We start from the raw sequence: 17500 nt of genomic DNA on the forward strand, positions 1-17500 counted from the left end.
TCCAAAAGTCACTATGATCTTTGGAGTTCCTCGAGGGTTCCATGCAAAACAACTTCATTCCTTTTCGTTTCAGCGACGTGCCTTTTTTTGATTCTTTGCATGCTGTTTAAACATACGATTTCGACGAGAAATTTCAAGTTTAATCTCTGGAGTTATCCAGGGCAACTGATCACCTCTTACCCGTTTTTCTTTATTGGCGCATGTCAACATCATCATAGATATATATGGTACCCCAAGGGACATTACTCGCATATTTCTTTGCTCGTGCGTTAGGTCTGTGCAATTTATTCTTTCGCACCGCGCAAACAAGGTTATGGTCACTAACCCCCCTCCCCCCAATGCAACTAACCACAAGTTTGGTATCGTTCCGGGTGACTAGCGCGATGACGCTAAAAAGCGTAAAGCTTTCTCCAACATCACGCGTAGTGAACTTTTCAACCACCCTCTCTTCCATGACCGTTCTCCGAATATCTCCGATGCGCTCAACGTTGCTGCAACGGACACCTGCCCACCAGCCGAAAATGAGGACCCAGTTTTGGTATACCTCAGATTTCAAGGCTAAGATCGAAGAGATGCTCGCTGAGAAAGACCCTAAAAAGCGAAAAAAGAAGATCCGAGAAATGCGCAAGCTTCGGCAAACGCTAAAAAGTCACTACTACAAGTCACGCTCTCAAAAAATCAACCAGGCTGCAGAAAATCGCAAAATCGAAGAAGAGTTTCGCCTCATGCGTGAAGCCAAAATGGTCAAAAACAGCGACAAGCTGGTTTGCCCGCCTGAAAAACTCCGTGAACACTTCACCAACCACTTCGGCTCTCGTGAAGTCAAAACTCCCCCCGAAATCTCCGACCCTGAAAGCCACCCGTATGTCCTCCCAGAACGCGAAATCGCCGTTGATGAGTCCCCTCCAACAGTTGAAGAAGTTAAAAGTGCGTTCTCAAAGCTCAAAAACGGTAAAGCTATCGGCACCGACGGTCTTGCCGCTGAGCTTTTGAAATACAACGACTGCCCTGCCCTAGCAGAACTGGTCACCGAACTGCTGACCAACGTCTGGAATGGTGGTGAGGTCCCCGACAGTTGGAAACACTCCCGCGTGCGGTGCCTTTTCAAGAACAAAGGTCTTGCTTCTGACCCTTCGAAATACAGAGGTCTGAGTATCAACTCGCTGCTGAATAAGGTGCTTATGATTATCGTGTTGGACAGAATGAAAGAGTCCTACGAATCTAATATCATGCCTGAACAGTACGGTTTCAGGTCCGGTGTAGGCACTGTTGATGGTATCTTCGTCGCAAAAAGACTGATAAAGACGACGTTAGGCTACTTCAACGCCTGTTTCATCGATTTACGAGCTGCTTTTGATCACATCTCTCGCCCGTTACTGTACAAAATCCTTCGTCTCCGCACTGGTGCCAATAAGCTAATCGATATTCTCGAGAAAAACTACGAAAATACGACAGGATACATCTCTGGTACCAAAAAAACTGATGCTTTCGACATCAAAGTCGGGGTACGCCAAGGTGCACAAGAGTCCCCCTGCATCTTCAACATCTTTATGGACACGGTCCTCCGCGTAGCACTCCACGAGATTGAAAAGATCACCGATGACTGTGGAATTGAAATCGAGTATCGAATAAACATGCGCAGCACCGACCGCAACCAGCGCGCCATAGCTCCTCCATCTGGTAAGCGAAAAGTTAAGCTAATTTTATACGCTGATGATATAGTCTTTTTTTGTCGCTCAGCGTCGTCCCTTCAGCTCAGCGTCGACGCGATGAACTCCGTTTTCACCCGCTTCGGCCTGAAAATCGCTGAAGATAAGACCCAGACGATGTTTTTCAACGCTGACGAAGAAGAACTCGCTCAAGAGTCAATCATCACGCTAAATGGCTTCGCAGTCGAGAACGTGCGCAAATTCCGCTACCTAGGCTACTGGCTGAACAACACCGCGAAAAATCCACCCCTCGCTGAGCAAATTTCCTCTGCATGGTCAAAATGGACTGAGATAAAACACATCCTCTGCGATCGTGAAATCAACCTCTGGATACGAGTAAAAATTTTAGAATCAACCGTCCGCGCACGCCTCCTCTACGCTGCGCAAACTGACCTCCTCAGCTCTGCTGAGCACGCTAAGTTAGAATCAATTTGGCACCAATATCTTCGAAAAATGGTCAAAGGCGGTTTCCAGCGCAAAAAAGCACCACCCCGAGAAACTAAAAAACAGAAAGCTGAGCGGTTGAAACGCGAAGCTGAAAATCCTGAGCTGAAAGAGCAATGGGACTGGGGATACAAAATCACGAATGAGAAGCTGAGAAAAATCTGCGGAGCTACTCCCATCGGTGACTTCGCCGATAAATTTCATCTCAAATACGTTGCTCACGTAAAGCCATCGTTTTATCAGTCACCCTCGTTGGTTCGTTTATTTGGTTATGCAAACAAAACCTGTCGAGAAAGTCCTTGAGTGAATTATTCTTTGCATCTTTACTGTTTCTTCTCACAAGCATGTCTATATTAAAATCCCCAATCAATAAGATCTCCTGGCGACTCCCGCACATAAGTTCTGCTGCTGATGTAAGCGACGATATGAAATCAGCTATTTTGCCAAATAGCCCTTTTCACGGTTAGTTTTTCTCATTTTCATTACAATGTAATCTAGCATGTATGTGAGGCAATTTCGGGCTATTTTGTTTTAACCCGAAATTGCCTCGCACCCATGTTAGGTTACATTGTAATGCAAATGAGAAAAACTAACCGTGAAAAGGGTTATTAAGGCGATCTGTAGCAAGCACAAACAATAAGCGAGCTTTATTGAATCCATGACATCCATTCGACTTATTCTGGTTCCAGTTTACGTCGCCAACTTACGGGTAGATCTTCACGTACGTAGGAAATTAGGCCGCCAGCTCCTTTCTTACGATCTCGTCGAATAGTATGATATCCCGGTTGTCGGAGAAAAAAGTCTGAGGTTGTGCTATCGAGTTTTGTCTCTGTTAAGCATATTCTTAACCTCATGGAGCTTATTCAGTAAGGCATTGATATTCAAATGAGCTATTTTCAAAATGGACTTGTAATAGCCTTTGAGGTTCCTTAAGTTGCAGTCAATAGAGTCCTTTAGAGTTTACCACTACGTTCTCACCAGTACGTAGGATTCAAATCACAGTCCTTCAACGGAGATAGGTCATCCTCGGAGAAAAAGCTTTCAGAGAACTGAGGCATCGTAAAAGTAAAGCAAAGCCAAGCCCCTTCCTTCCGATAGTGGAGCAGTTTTTTGTTACTCATTTCCGTACATTTGTTATGAAACAATGCCAAACAGGACGAGCAGCGGACGCCATTTTGATTCCGTCTCATGGCTTCAGCACAACTAGCACACAGTGTTCTAGAAGAGTTGTCAAGACTTGATCGTGTTTGATAAAATTTGAAGGCCATCAAACATTCGATGAAACAACTTAAAACATTTCTTTTGTTCTCGTGTTTGACGGACGAACTTTTGTTCGTTTGGCCAACCGTATCAAACGTGTTTGGCGCGCGCATGCGTACCACGCTTGCTCAGCCGCTAGTATCCTCGTGTTGTTTGCCTATTTGTGACCGATAGTTCTTTGCTTGTGGAGTTTGATCTGAGTTAGATCAAACATGTTTTAACCGTTTGCTCGCTCACTTCAACATGAGCACGTTTGGTCATCAAACAATGTTTGATGTTGTTTGATCGCCAAACATTTCCTGTTTGGCCGGGCCCTAAGGTTCTTAAACAAAAACTTATCCTTTCTCCAACAGGCAATCTTTACGATTGTAACCCAGCCTCCTCCGACCTTTAAAGAGGCTGAAAGGTGGAGTAACGACTTTCGAGACTTCGTTAGCAGATGTTTGGTAAAGAATCCCGAGGAAAGAGCGACTGCAACGCAGCTATTACAGGTAAGCGTGCGTTTCATTAATGAAACCGTAGCCGTAACGAAAGTCATCATTTACGAGCCAATCGGAATTCGCATTATAATTCGTGAGGGAAATTTACACGTACCTGTGAAAAATTTTCGATTTTTCAACAATGGCCGTGTTTTCACGAGCGGTTTTTCAGGTTGCTTAGAGTCAAAAATTCTGTGAAAACAGTTTCTCTCCCAACTCGCTTAAAGTTAAGCGAGTCGGCAAATTTGAGTAGAATTCTCATTAAATTTAAGCCACCAAACCAGGTATCTTGAGGGAGTTGGCAATTACTTTCGGTGAGGTTATTCAAATTGGAAATGCAACAGGCGTGCTATTTTTATTACTTTTATTATTGTATTGGCAGGTGCTCTCTTCTCATTTGATCTTACCCGTGAAAACACGTATCATTTTTAAGTCGCTTAACGAAGTCTGCAAACAAACCACTTTCAGAAATGTTAAGCGAGACAACGGCTGTCGTGAAAACACGGCCAATCACTAATGAGCTAATGGCTGAGCAAATTTTTCACTTGTACGTGTAAATTTCTCGCACGATTTAGAACGTCGCTTCCGACTGCTTTATAAAGGGCGACATCATTCTCGTCCCCAGAGCTCTCCCTGCTTCCGACCACGTGACATAAACGGAGGGCTCTGGGGACGAGAATGTGATTCGCTACGGGTGGAACATGCGCAGTAGGTCCGTGATACTCTAAACGCTGGGGTACTAACTGGGGACATTTTCATTTCTTTTTTTGTCGATTTTGACTTACAGCATTCATTCATCCAAGCCGCCAAATCCGTTAGTGTACTAAATAATATGATTCAAGAAGCGCTCAATATCATGGAAGAGGAAAGTACAAGGTTGGATAATGAGGTAATTTCAGCAAATGTACGGAGTAACATTGAATAGCGTGACAAATCACGAAATTCAATTCATCTGTGTGACGGTTTCTTTTGAAAGGTTGTTCCATTCTGGTTACGATTCGCAAGCGCTACCTGTGGACGCAGGTTTTTTCATATATACGGGGAAAAAATCTCAGTTTTCGAAAAATATTCGGATAGGTGTAGACAGGGCCAAAATGCAAACATTTTGCTATGGTCATAAGAGCCTATTATCCAAGATTAAGATTTACACAAATTGGCCTAGTCCCCATCAGCGTGAGAAAATTGTCTATTTTTAAACCAAGTTTTGCGGGAAATTAAACAATTCTTGGTTTGCATCCACGTGATGAGACGGCCATGTTGGTGTACAAAATTCCCAAAAGACATTTTAATGCTTTAGGGAGTTTAAGATCTACGACGCGACGGCAACGAAAACGTCATTTAAAATTGCAACTTCAGGTTAATTTATCTTTTTCGTCATTATGTTGGTTTGTCTAACTTCTAAAAACTAGTGTAACTTTCCAGGAACTGAATTAGGAAGTGCGGTGTTGAAGCTACGACAGAAAATTCAAATTCGCTGCCTTGTGTTCACGTTCTCTGAAAAACTTGAGAATTGGTAATTTCACGTCGTAGATTTGCAGAAAACGTGAAAGAAATGTACAAAAATGAAAAATGCACGTACAGGGCGTGCAAAGCTATTGTTTTTGCTCATTAAATATGCATAATTTGTGACGTTTTCGTTGCCGTCGCGTCGTAGATCTTAAACTCCCTAGTGTCTCACACCAACGCGGCCGCCGTGACGTCAGATGGACATCTGACCAATCAGATTACATTACGTCGTTCGTGCAATTGTTCAACGTTGTTCACCATGAGAACATTTTATGCTGGAAATCTTGTCTAAAAATGGACAAATTTTCTGATCCTAATCGGGGCAAACCTGATACCAGATTCTTCCTCTTGGGTAATGGAAAATGGCAGGCAGGTTAGATGTTGTTATCGCGAAACACGTATCAGACGCCATATTGGATGCGCGTGAGATGGATCTAGGCCAAAACGACGGAGTGGTGGTCGGGAAATCTGTTACATCTGCCACCTGCGAGCAGGCTAGGTTAGCTACCGGTATATGCTTTGTGGACAGTATCCTTTCACAACTTAACTTTGTTATCTTTATTTTTGCATTTAGGCGGAAGAAGGAGAAGAGGATGAGGAAGGTGAAGGCGAAGAAGTCGTTGATTCAGGCACGATGCTGAAAGTGGGAGATGACAACACAGTGATCGTCAACACAGCTTCCAGTGTACAGAGTCAAGACACGATGATCGTTAATAGCGAGGCTGGGACACTGGTCGAGAGTGATCTGGGTACTATGGTTATTAATTCAGATGACGATGAAGATGCCACTATGAAAAGTGAGTTCCAAGAGTTTTTCGTCGCATGTTCGCCGCTGGCTTCAAAGTATCGAGAATTTTTTCTACAGTGCAGTGCCTTTCGCGGTTCCGTCAACACTGTTCTCTTGTATGTTCTGTCATATTAATATTTCTTACGTGCTGGATTGAACAACGAATAGCCCTTCTCTTGCGTTGTTCGTTCAACTTGTTGCGATGAAGCGAGTGGGAGGTGGCGGGATGCCTGAAAGGGAGAACAAGAAGCTCGCGAAAGTACTAAGAATAGCGCTTTTGTCTCCTGTTTAACTGCTTTATCCAGAGTTATAGCATTTTATTGTGGCTGTTGAAAGTGAACACAACAGTCTGGGAGGAGCTGGAGTGAATGAGACTGGGGAGGCGTCTTCTCCAGGCTGCCTCGGTTGTCTTTTATTGGGATTTTTTGATCGCCTCTTAAGTTTGCTTCAGAGGGAACGAGGGAACGAGCGACGTTTTTGCAATGGTAAATGCTTAAACGAGGTGACAAACTAGATGATAATTCGCCTCTTGATTACGCATAAATGGATAATTGAGGGGGGAGATCCTTAACTAAAAAACCATTGCCATGGGAAACTTGAAATGGTAATTTCTCATGTCCCTTTCAACTCCACGATTGTCCTTTTTGCCAAGTGGGTACTATTGAACATCTCTTCCTCTGGTTGGAATCACAACCATATTTGGTGAGTCATTTGACCAAAACAGAAATAGCCTAAAAACTTTTTTTTTGTACTCTGAAACATGGATGGAACATGGATTTTAAAAAAATTATTTTTCAGCAAAGTTATTACGCCATTAATAACATAGAGGGCAAAATTACTGAATACTGATTGGTCAATGAAGAAGGCATTTTTTCTTAATTTTGCTTGAGAAGAGGGCAAAATTACTCGCTCACGATTGGTCGAGCGCCAAAAATTCTCGCTCCTGATTGGCTGAACGTATCTCTTCCACATTTAGTTAGTTTCTTCTGTTTGAGCAAAACAACTTCGTCTTCATCGAAGTTTGTCTTTTAATTTGCGCTGCGTTCGCCGAAAAGGCATAAAGATTAAGAATTGGCTTTAAAAGATGATCTGAAATTTGAATTTTCGAGTGACAAGAAGAAGGGCAAAAGGTTTTTTTCGTGAAAAGCTTAAAACTTGGATCGGCTTACATGGCGCCCGGCGTAGCGGGATTGTGTGGTTGAAAAACAAAATGATTCCTTTCGTCAAGGGCTTTCAGTTTACCACGACATCTTGCAGCTCAACGGAAAAGGTCACAGAACAATTTGCCATTGACGGGAGGAACGAGTAGCTCAAATTTGGTGGATTTTTTTGGACAAACCGTTTGCTATGTTTACGGATGCGTATTTGCAAGTGGTAAAAACCTCTACATCACAGGTGAATAAAATAAATTGAAGCTTAACATTTGGTTTAATCGTTGTTACTGTTGTTCGGGAATGAAACTCGTATTTTCCTCTCGAGTGGATGTAAATAAAAATCATCTATACTCGTTTTGGACACAAAGAGCAAGTTGACTTGCTTGTCTGTTTGTCAGTTGTTTTGCTTCCGAGCGAACGAGTGTTTTAACTCAGCTTAGCTGACTATTTTTCGAGGTGCCTCAACAGTGTTAAGAAAATTTTGCCCGCTATGTTATTAACAAGTAACTTCAGCAACTTCTGAAAACACGCGTGATATTAATCCTTAATTTTACTCGGCCCCATGCGATTACCTATACAAAGCCTCATTTTGATACAATTTTCTGAATCCCATGCTACAGATTATGAACTGAATGATATTGATAACATGGTTCCGTTTAGGTGAAAGAACAATGCGTTGTTTCTTTTCCTTAGAGTTTTTAGAGGTTTTTTCTTACTGAAAGGTACGGTTGGGGACTAGCACTTGATGTGCATGGGCGATATGACTGAAGTGAAGTCTGGTATTCATTTAAAACATTACTTCAAAGATCCCTACTCTTAAACATTTCTCGTGGTCTCAAAAACTGCTCTTGACTTAATACAGTCCTTAGCAACCACTCTGTTTCTGTTGTTAAGGTTTTCACCCCTTATTATTATTATTATTATTATTATTATTATTATTATTATTATTATTATTAGACAGCAAAGAAAAACACGTTGCAGACAAGTATTTATTTGAAGGCTTTTATGCATAATGTCATTGCTACACCATTTCCAGATATTTCCAAGAGTTTCCGTAATGTCTAAGCTGAACTGATTTGTGTAGCCAGCGCATGTTTTGAACTAATTATTCCTGAAACTTGCTACAAGTTAGAATCTATCTTTTTTCGCCAGTGATCCAGTCCGATTATCTCCAAGCTATGCCTCTCTTCTTAAGGACGTTCGCGCTAATTGTTTGTGCGCAACGTTACTGCGCAGGTAACGCGACTGTAATATGTCACGCATTACTTCGAGCATTAGTGAAGTTGAGATTTTTAAAACCTTTGCAAAAACCGTGGACGATAACTCTTGCACAGCGTTAGATCAGAGAAGATCGTGATCAGTCAAAATTGATTTAAAATATTTATGAAAGTCAAGTAGACTACTGCACGACTGATATTCGCGAGGTTTTATCAGTCGTGCACTAGTCTACTTGACTTTACACACAGATTTTTCAAGCATCAGTTAAAATAACATGGCGACAAAAACGCGGCAAAAACGCCGAGGAAAAAATTCCAGGCCGGCAAAAGAATGGCACATTTATTTCCGAATCATCATGAAACTTCAAAGAGAAGTGAGCGGAAGGATGGAAAAGCTCTGGAAAAGGTAGCTGATCGAGGAGACTAGTGGCTGAAAGTTTGGAAAACTCGAGGACGAACCGTTGCGTAAATTTAATGGGGCTGTTTCTTTTTAATGTTTTTATTACCCTACGAACTTAAGTTCAAAGTGAATGCATGTTTTTAAAGTTCTTTTCCTTTACTTTCGTGAAAATTGAGCAGTATTTTCGTCCTCGTCCGCTTGAATATTGCGGACCTGCGTGGAAACAATCGGCGATTGAATTTCACAAAAAAAAAAACACACTCTAGAGGATGAGCATGAAGGCAATGGAGAGATATTATACAAAACACCAACCAAATGAAGGTGACCCCTGCTTAAAACTTTGTTGCTATGCTCGAGAAAGGTTTTTTTTTTTCGGTAAAAACCTTTCATCTCTTCAACGATCGATCCTCTCTTGGGTTCCAGTCCTTGCCCGACAGGTCACGCAAAAGCGTGACAAACGAACTTTTCCAAGAGCTTTGCAAAATCACATCGATTTTACTCGTTGAGATCATCGGTGACCCCTATTTTTTTAATCATGAATCACTTACTTTACTTGCTATCTACAAAATATGATGAAATGAAAAAATTCTCACCGTAAGAAGTTATCTTTTTTCAACATTTTCCTTCCTCGTGCCATCGAATTCCGGTAGTGGTTGCAACGGATAGAGCTTACGAAAAGGCTCGTCGAGGATGAACTGTACTGTTTACCACATCCCTAGCGGCATACAATTATCTAAAAATCTCACTCCTAAAAACCTATGCACGGAAACTTTCACTCCAACAGTTTATTTTTATGATTTTCGATGGATGAGCAGATGAGTCTACATCTCGCTATTATGACCGATTTCTCGAAATTAAGGCATTTTTCCACTGCCATTTTCTCCGAAACAAAGTCGGTGACCCCCATTTTTTGTTTCATTTTTGGAGTAAGTACTTTATGACCTAACTCTAGGCGAGAAATGAAGGAAATCTCACCGTAGGAAGATTTTGGCGCGAACGTCCTTAAACAGGTAGACTAAAAAACTAGCTTTGCATGCAGTCAAGCACTTTGTATGCTGTCCTAACTTTGAATCGTTTCGTTTAGGGCCCCCCGAAGAGATCAATTTGCGGGGCCCATTGGCTTTGGAAGCTTACAACAAGGCTCTGAGTAAAGGAAAGACAAGAGTTAGAAGGATACCTGTCATGTTGATCGGCCAGGACCGCTCTGGAAAGACGAGCCTGAAGAAGTCACTTAGGGGAATACGGTTCAATCCTGATGAGAGCAGCACTGTTGGGATTGATGTTGATCCGTCCTTCTTTAAAGTCACCACTGAGATTTGGAAGACTGGGGAGACGGATCAAGAAGCAAACACTAAAGATGCGTCTTTCTATGAGCAACACGCAGCTCGGTTGGTTGTGAAAAATTTAAGGGAAGGGGAATTGATTCCTGAAGAAAACTCTGTTGAGTCTGTCCACTCTGAAGATTCCTCCCTTGTAGACATGGTGACACCAAGTACAAATACAATGAGTGAGGGTAGCTCGGTATCTTCCCGCGAGTTTATCGAAACCGGTCACGATGAATTCCCTCTAGATAAACAGCTGGATGTTTCAGCACCTCCTAGAGCTTCAAGAATTTCAGATTCTGATGACGGCAGTAATGTTTATAACATCCCAGCAAACCAAAGAACTGATCCTACAAACAGAGGAAGTAATCATCTCACCACATCCAAAATACCAGATGAGGTAGAAACATTGATCAAGAAATTGTTAAAGGAAGTCGACAAGGTTAAAGATGAAGATGACATTTATTCGGTTTTGTGGGATTTTGGTGGACAGTCTGTTTATTATGCAACTCACCCACTCTTTCTTACATCAAGGGCTTTGTACCTTTTGGTGTATGACCTAAGCCGAGATCCTCACAAAACTGCTCAGCCTGTAACAAAGCAGGGCATGTACAAGAAAATTCAAGACAGGTTTGAAACGAAAAGTAATTTGGACTGTCTTGATTTCTGGATGACTTCTATTGCTTCACTCGCCAGGCGAGATGGCGCTCATACGAAAGAGTCAGATTCAAAATCCCTTTTGTTGCCTGAGAAACTTCCTCCTGTTTTCCTAGTTTGTACCAATGCCGATCGACCTTGTGGTGGAGCAGAACCTTTTGCGCTCGCCCGTGAAGTGTATGGTTATTTGCAAGGGAAATCGTACAAGGTCCACCTTTGTGATGATGTCTTTGTAGTCGATAATACTAAATCAGGTGGTGAATCAGAGTGTCCAGAAGTGGCGCGCCTGCGACATAGCATTCTAGCTGTTGCACAAGAACTACCATTGATGAAGGAAGAGATTCCAATCAAATGGTTAAAGTACGAGAAAGCGCTTCAAGTCACTCTGGGTGAAGGTCATAAATGGATTTATTTAGAGCATGCTAGACGGATTGCAGCCGAAGTTTGCCAAATTTACGACAATGAAGAATTTGTAACATTGCTTGACTTTTTACATGATCAGAGAATTTTAATACATTTTGATGACACTCCTGAATTAAACAAATTGGTTGTCTTGGATCCTCAGTGGTTGATTGATGTGTTCAAGAAAGTGATAACTGTTCAGCTTTCTGATTGTCACGGAAAGGCTGAAATAAAACAATTGTGGCACAAACTCGAGACAGCAGGAATCATTGAAGAAACTCTCTTGAAGCATGTGTGGGACCCACTGATAGGACAGCATGAAACCTATGAAAGCTTTATTGCTATCATGGAGAAATTTGGTTTGCTGTGCTCTTGGCCTTCGTCAGACACTTCGTGTAATAATAAGCAGTACTTGGTACCATCCATGTTAATGGCGCACCCACCACAGGACATCACCGAGTTGATTGCCTCTGCAGAACTCCCTTCTCTTTTCCTCAAGTTTGAGCCTGGACAAGTTCCTAGGAGCTTGTTTCCGCGGCTCGTGTTACAGTTCTTTCAATGGAGCCAAAATGAAGTTTGGAGTTTACTGCATCCTCAGTTGTACAAGAATTTCGCGAGATTTTACACAGCTGGTGACCAAGACTGCTCTGTGATCCTTTTGTGTCATTCCTCGTTCATAGAAATAGTTGTTCACAGAGGAAATATCAATCCACGATTATTGGAAGGTATTCAGTCAAAGTTGACCATTTCTTCTGGCCCTGAGCATGAGTCATTTGAAGTGTTCTGTGCTCGTGCTGTTTACAGACAATTGTCTCTGATGCTTGAATGTATGCGCAGGGAGTTCTGTTGGTTGAGGAACATGACATATCAAGCAGGTTTTATTTGCCCGGTATGTTGCCATAGAAAGGTAGTCAACTACTGCCGCACTCATCACAAGCAATATTGTGAGCAAGAGGAATGTCTTCATTTCTTATCTGAATCTGAGTTGCACAATGCCAATCAGTTTATCATATGCACCAGAGCGGCTGCTGCAGTGGATAATAAAGTCCACGTCAAGAATTTTTCAGCGTGGTTCATGAGTCCAAGTGAACAGGTAATAAGGACTGGAATACAAACTTAAATCGATTACCTTAAGGAGGCTCAAACCACTTTCGCTTCTTTCAGGGTGCAGGGCTGGCGTAGTGGTCCAATGTGGTCCGGGTTCGATTCCCAGACTCGGCTACTATAAGAGTAAGAATAAGAATAAGAATGAGAGCGAGAACGAGAACGAGAACGAGAACGAGAACGAGAACGAGAACGAGGGCGAGGGCGAGGGCGAGGGCGAGGGCGAGGGCGAGGGCGAGGGCGAGGGCGAGGGCGAGGGCGAGGGCGAGGAAGTTCCACTCACCCAAAAGTGGTTTTCAGGGAGGTCCTGCCTCTGATCGAATTGGAATTTAGAAATGTTGGTTTTTGAGCAGAGGGGAGAACCGGAGAAAAACCTCTCGGAGCATCGTAACGAACCAGCAACAAACTTGACCCAATTTGGCCACCAGTCGGGAATCAAACCTGGGCCACATTGGTAGGAGGCTACTGCTATCACCACTACGTCACCCCTGCTCATCTTACTCTGCTCCGAGACCGTCGGTTCTCCCTCTCCTCGAAAACCAACATTTGAATAGGCCATTTCCGAGTTGCTGTTTGTCTCGGTTTCGAAGTGAGTCTTGGTGCTCAACCATTGTAAGGGAAATGGTTTGATTTGCATAAGAATACGCAACTCATTTCCATTTGAATGGTTGTGCACCAGAACTCGCTTTGCGTTAAGTTGTTGATTTCAGTTTACAGTGTCCCCAATTTGTGCTCCAGCGCTAGAAGACTAGACACTTAAATAAAGTTCTTTTTTTTTTCGACAAACTGTACCATTTAGAAGGATTGAATGCACCGGCCGGTGTTTGAACTCGCGCCCTCTCGCACAGTAGTGAGGCCCTCCCAGGGGTTTTGGGGAACAGAGAAACATGGCTAATTTGAACTGGGGAAGAGGGGAACAACGACAAATATCTTAAGGAACAAAGCAGCGTAAACAACTTTAGCGATCAAAGAGCTGAGAACACGTTTGAAAGTAATTTGGGGAACCCAGAGAACACAAGCAAATACAGTGTATTTAGAGGGAACAAGGACCCCCCCCCCCCCCCCCCTCTTTCCTGGGAGGACCTCAGTAGTCTGTTGCTTAACTTACTCAACCACTGCTGCAAGGCATCACCAATGGTCGATGTATAATTTATCCAAGAGCTTTGGTGACTGCAGTTAGTATATACTAAAACAGTGTATATTTATATAACTACACGTATATTTGTATGTTTGTGGGTGCATTGTCTGACCCTACCAGTAATTCAGAGAGATCTGCGAATGGTGGGAATAAACAAATATTGTATTGTATTGTATTGTATAGCGTTGAAGGTGCGCTGTAATTGGCTAGCTATACTCAAACTCCGAGTATCCTTTGCTTTTCACCTTCGAGCAACTCGCGCGGATTTTGCGCCCGAAAATTCTGTAATCGTTGCAGAAAAAAAATCAGTTCAAGTCATCTTTTTGTGCTATATTATCTCATTGCTTTAGTATATACTAAAACAACTATTCGCCTCGATGTCGGTATATCCACCACTAGCCACCTCCACTTCGGTGAATAGTTGTTAATAATGTTTCGTTTTAATTGTAGACGGCAACTGATGAGATAGATGGAAGGCGGTTTCTGTCTGGTGAAGGTACGTTTGTGGCTGATTTACCAGTTCGGTATTTTGGATCACATGTACAGGTAAAATCACACATTTCTTCGTTATGCCACAAGACCCGTTCGCGTCGTTAGAATTCAATTATTTCTTCTTGAAAATATCTTGCTACCTGGCTGCTGATATCGGCGCATTCAAGGTTGTTCGCCGTTTTATTTTCCTCTGTTAAATCAGCTGAAGTTGAAGATCAGTCAGTGCCGATTTACCTTCAAACAATAATAGTCTTTGCATTGCTTTAGGGGGTGAAGACAGATCTCTCGCCGAGCTTCCTGGTAATGTTGTAGAATCGCTTACTTCGCGTTCATGTGATCCAAAAGAAATTGTACTTCAGCTGAAAGAGAGTCTGCATTTGGACGAAAAGTGTTTGGGGCAACCAAACCCTGAAACAAAGAGAACGATCCGTTGCCTGGCAAAGAGAGCAAAGGTTGCAAACAGGATGAAGGTTGTCAAGCACTTGAGAGAAATTACACCCGAAGGGACACCTGGTGAGTTTGTCAACATGCACTGCATTAATTGGCTACAAAGTAAACAAAGGTAGACTCTACAGTGAGTTGAGCCAGGCAAAAGCAATGAAAAAGATACTCTGTATCTCAGCAAAGAGAACCACGTAAGTCTTAGATACCTCGTGAAGGTTCATGTTGTCAATGAAAGGTAACTACTGTTACAAAAAAGTACATTCTGAAATGATAATTCTAATTCTGTTTGAATTTACCTCACCAACCGTCTCACCGATTACGACGTGTTAAATTTTTTTCAATGTAGAATTTGCATTTTCATTAATCTCTATTGCTTGTTTCATTTTTTCTTGTCTGTCACAATGTACAATGTTTTTTCCAGGTCCCTTGCTGCCAGGGAACCTTGATATCCGCAAGATCCCAGTCTGTCAGATGAGAGAGCTTACAATGAACTTAAGCAGTAAGTTGAACCCAACATAGGAAAAATGAGACAAAATGAGCTCCCAAAGGAGTTTGAATACCCTCTTTCCCAGTTTCTTTTTGCCGTCGTACTAATTTGAAAACAGCATCGGGGGACATCATGAAGGTGGTGATTTCATTAGCATGATGTCCCTGCATTGGAAAAGTTTCACTCATTTCCATTTCTAAGCATCCCAAAAAGCCACATTTTGATAAGTCGTTTAACGCTCTCTTTGTGAAGCATTTTCGCAGTATTTGCTTCTTAAACCTTTCTATATTCACTGGCGTCATTCGCATGCTAAAGTTCAGTTCCTTCGGTTGGTGTTCGGTTGACCATTTGAAAGACACAAACAAGGAATTTATCAGAATTATATCATTAGTAGCCACAAGTCCCGTGATCCCTTGCTACCTTTAATCCCTTCCCAAATTTTCAGCTAGTTGATTGTTTAACGGGCCTTTATGTTATGCAAAAATTATTGAATAAAAAAATACAATGTGTGAATTCTGAAAAGTTCATGGGACAATAAGAAATGACCGTTTCTTTTGCAGGTGGAGATGAGTGGAAAGATGTTGCTGACAAACTAGGCCTTAGCCCAACCGAAATCCGTTATCTTGACAAGCGAACTCTGAATCCCTGTGATGCTGCACTGGCTTTTGTTAGTCAGCGGTGTCACATTAATGTGGACGATCTGTACGATGTGCTAACCAATTGTGGATACCCTGTGTTAGCCGACACCTTATGAAAAGCTCGCCCTTAAAATATTTAAAGTTAGGTCTAGACGTGATTTGGCTATTCATCAAACCGTAAATAAATAAATAAATAAACACGGATACGGGCGAGCGGGGTTTAACTTATGAAGACTGCGGGCTTAGGCGATGACACCAACCCCGCCAACTAGATTTCTCGCCACTTTCGTTTTTATATTGTCGTTTTACGAATGTCTCTGCCACTGATATTTACTTCCTCGCGGGAAAACCTCTTCTCCTAAACGACTCTTTCGTCAATTGAGTTTTTGAGCATACGCTATCATTACCTTCATCGTCTTACGGGTTAAAACATGGCGTCATTTCTGTGATTGATGAAGCGATAAAAACGGCGATACGTAGTTTAACTGCGAGGCTGGTTATTAGCCAATCACAGAAAAGTGATTTTTTTTAGTTAGTCGTTTCTATAGTAACGATGACGTAAGCTTAACAAGGAAGGGAATCGTTTCGTGCTGGAGTTTTTTTCCTTTCGGAGGAGAAAGTGGCAGCGGTAAAGAAAACACTTCTGCCAGCAGGTAATAGTTTTCTGTGCTTTATAGATAACAATATGCTTAAAAAACCGAGTTAAATCATTGTTTAATATTTTCGTTCTTAAGCTCAAGCTCAAAAGAATTTTAAAATGAAAGAATTAGTATGAAAGGATAATTCAAATGTCAGCAAAAACTATTAAAACAGGGGGCCACTTTGAAAATAAAAGTATCTTGCCTTTCAGAAATAGTTTGCTGCTACTACGCTAATTACCATTAATAGGCGCATCCTTTCCCTTTTCAGCAAATTTTTAGCATATTAAAGGACTCTTGCGATAACATTGCATAAACGCACTAGACAGGAGTGTCGAAACCTTGGGTGTTTTCATCAACTTTTAAAGCTACATTCAAATTTCTTCAAACCAGATTTGTATCAGACTATGTCTGATTGTCAACCTGGTTGCACTGTGTAACTTTTGTCAATGAAATTGGATCTCCGATGATCTAAGATATAAACTTGCAAACGGCATTAAGGAATATTCTTTATTTTGCTTGGAGTATCATGAAATTTCTTTTCTTTGTAAATTCTTTTTTTTTTACACAAATCTTTAGCTATCGTCTTTGGTGTCGTATTGTCGTCACTATTACTGTTAATCACCGTAGAATGTTATCTTAATTCTTAATTCCTTAGGCTATAGTGTATTACCAAACGAAAGTTTGTTGCGACAAATGTTCTCACATTGCAAAACAAGTTGCTTGACGGGTATTACACTAGGCAAGGCATCTTGCAGCTTGTCTCGATGATCACATGAGGTTAAAGGAACATTTTCATTGGCTGGTGCCGCAAACCGATGCGATACAAGTTGTTGCAGTGTTGATGTCACCATTTTGATTTGAAAATGTTTGTAACACGCATGAGTATTTGCCTCATATTGTAAACTGATAGCTTTGCACGCGCGCACACTTTTTGAAGGAAATGTTCACTCGTGCACAAAATTATTCAACATGTTGAATATTCAGCGCCGATGGCGCACTTGAACATTGGCGCTCAACACTCCACCGCGCACTGGGGGAACTGCTGAGGTGATAGCTCTGGTGTGTTGTGATTTAGTCATGTAAAAATGCGCCGCAGTCCACGTTGTAATTAGACTGAATTAGTGTAACCGTCCTTGTGTGAACGAGCAACCCGGCACTTTCAAATGCGCGCGCTCACGATGCAAAAATGAAAATTAGACGAGAGGTACTTACCTTGAAG

At 42.0% G+C, this 17500-nt stretch overlaps 2 protein-coding genes across 2 annotated transcripts in view; both read left to right on the plus strand.

Annotated features, from left to right (window-relative positions):
* LOC138006183 (serine/threonine-protein kinase 3-like) overlaps positions 1-6320 on the plus strand; it is a 35744-nt gene extending 29424 nt beyond the window's left edge. The window contains exons 10-12 of the mRNA XM_068852335.1: positions 3767-3904; positions 4680-4781; positions 5991-6320. Coding sequence (XP_068708436.1) covers positions 3767-3904; positions 4680-4781; positions 5991-6320 — 570 coding nt within the window. The remainder of the gene's footprint in view (positions 1-3766; positions 3905-4679; positions 4782-5990) is intronic.
* Positions 6321-9963: 3643 nt separating this feature from the next.
* Positions 9964-15819, plus strand: LOC138006182 (uncharacterized). Its single transcript, XM_068852334.1, has 5 exons — positions 9964-12430; positions 14030-14075; positions 14339-14584; positions 14937-15014; positions 15563-15819. Exons 1-5 carry the CDS (start codon positions 10139-10141, stop codon positions 15754-15756), a joined length of 2856 nt encoding a protein of 951 aa, XP_068708435.1. The 5' UTR covers positions 9964-10138; the 3' UTR covers positions 15757-15819.
* Positions 15820-17500: the final 1681 nt, after the last annotated feature.

This window comes from Montipora foliosa, chromosome 6 (assembly GCF_036669935.1).
Source record: "Montipora foliosa isolate CH-2021 chromosome 6, ASM3666993v2, whole genome shotgun sequence".
Taxonomy (NCBI): Eukaryota; Metazoa; Cnidaria; class Anthozoa; order Scleractinia; family Acroporidae; genus Montipora; species Montipora foliosa.

Excerpts from the sequence above, each read along its gene's own strand:
- LOC138006182 (XM_068852334.1), top strand. The coding sequence starts at position 10,139 with ATGTTGATCGGCCAGGACCGCTCTGGAAAGACGAGCCTGAAGAAGTCA. Across the intron at positions 14,076-14,338 it reads GCGGTTTCTGTCTGGTGAAG|GGGGTGAAGACAGATCTCTC; the intron begins GTACGTTTGTGG and ends GCATTGCTTTAG. Across the intron at positions 15,015-15,562 it reads GCTTACAATGAACTTAAGCA|GTGGAGATGAGTGGAAAGAT; the intron begins GTAAGTTGAACC and ends TTTCTTTTGCAG.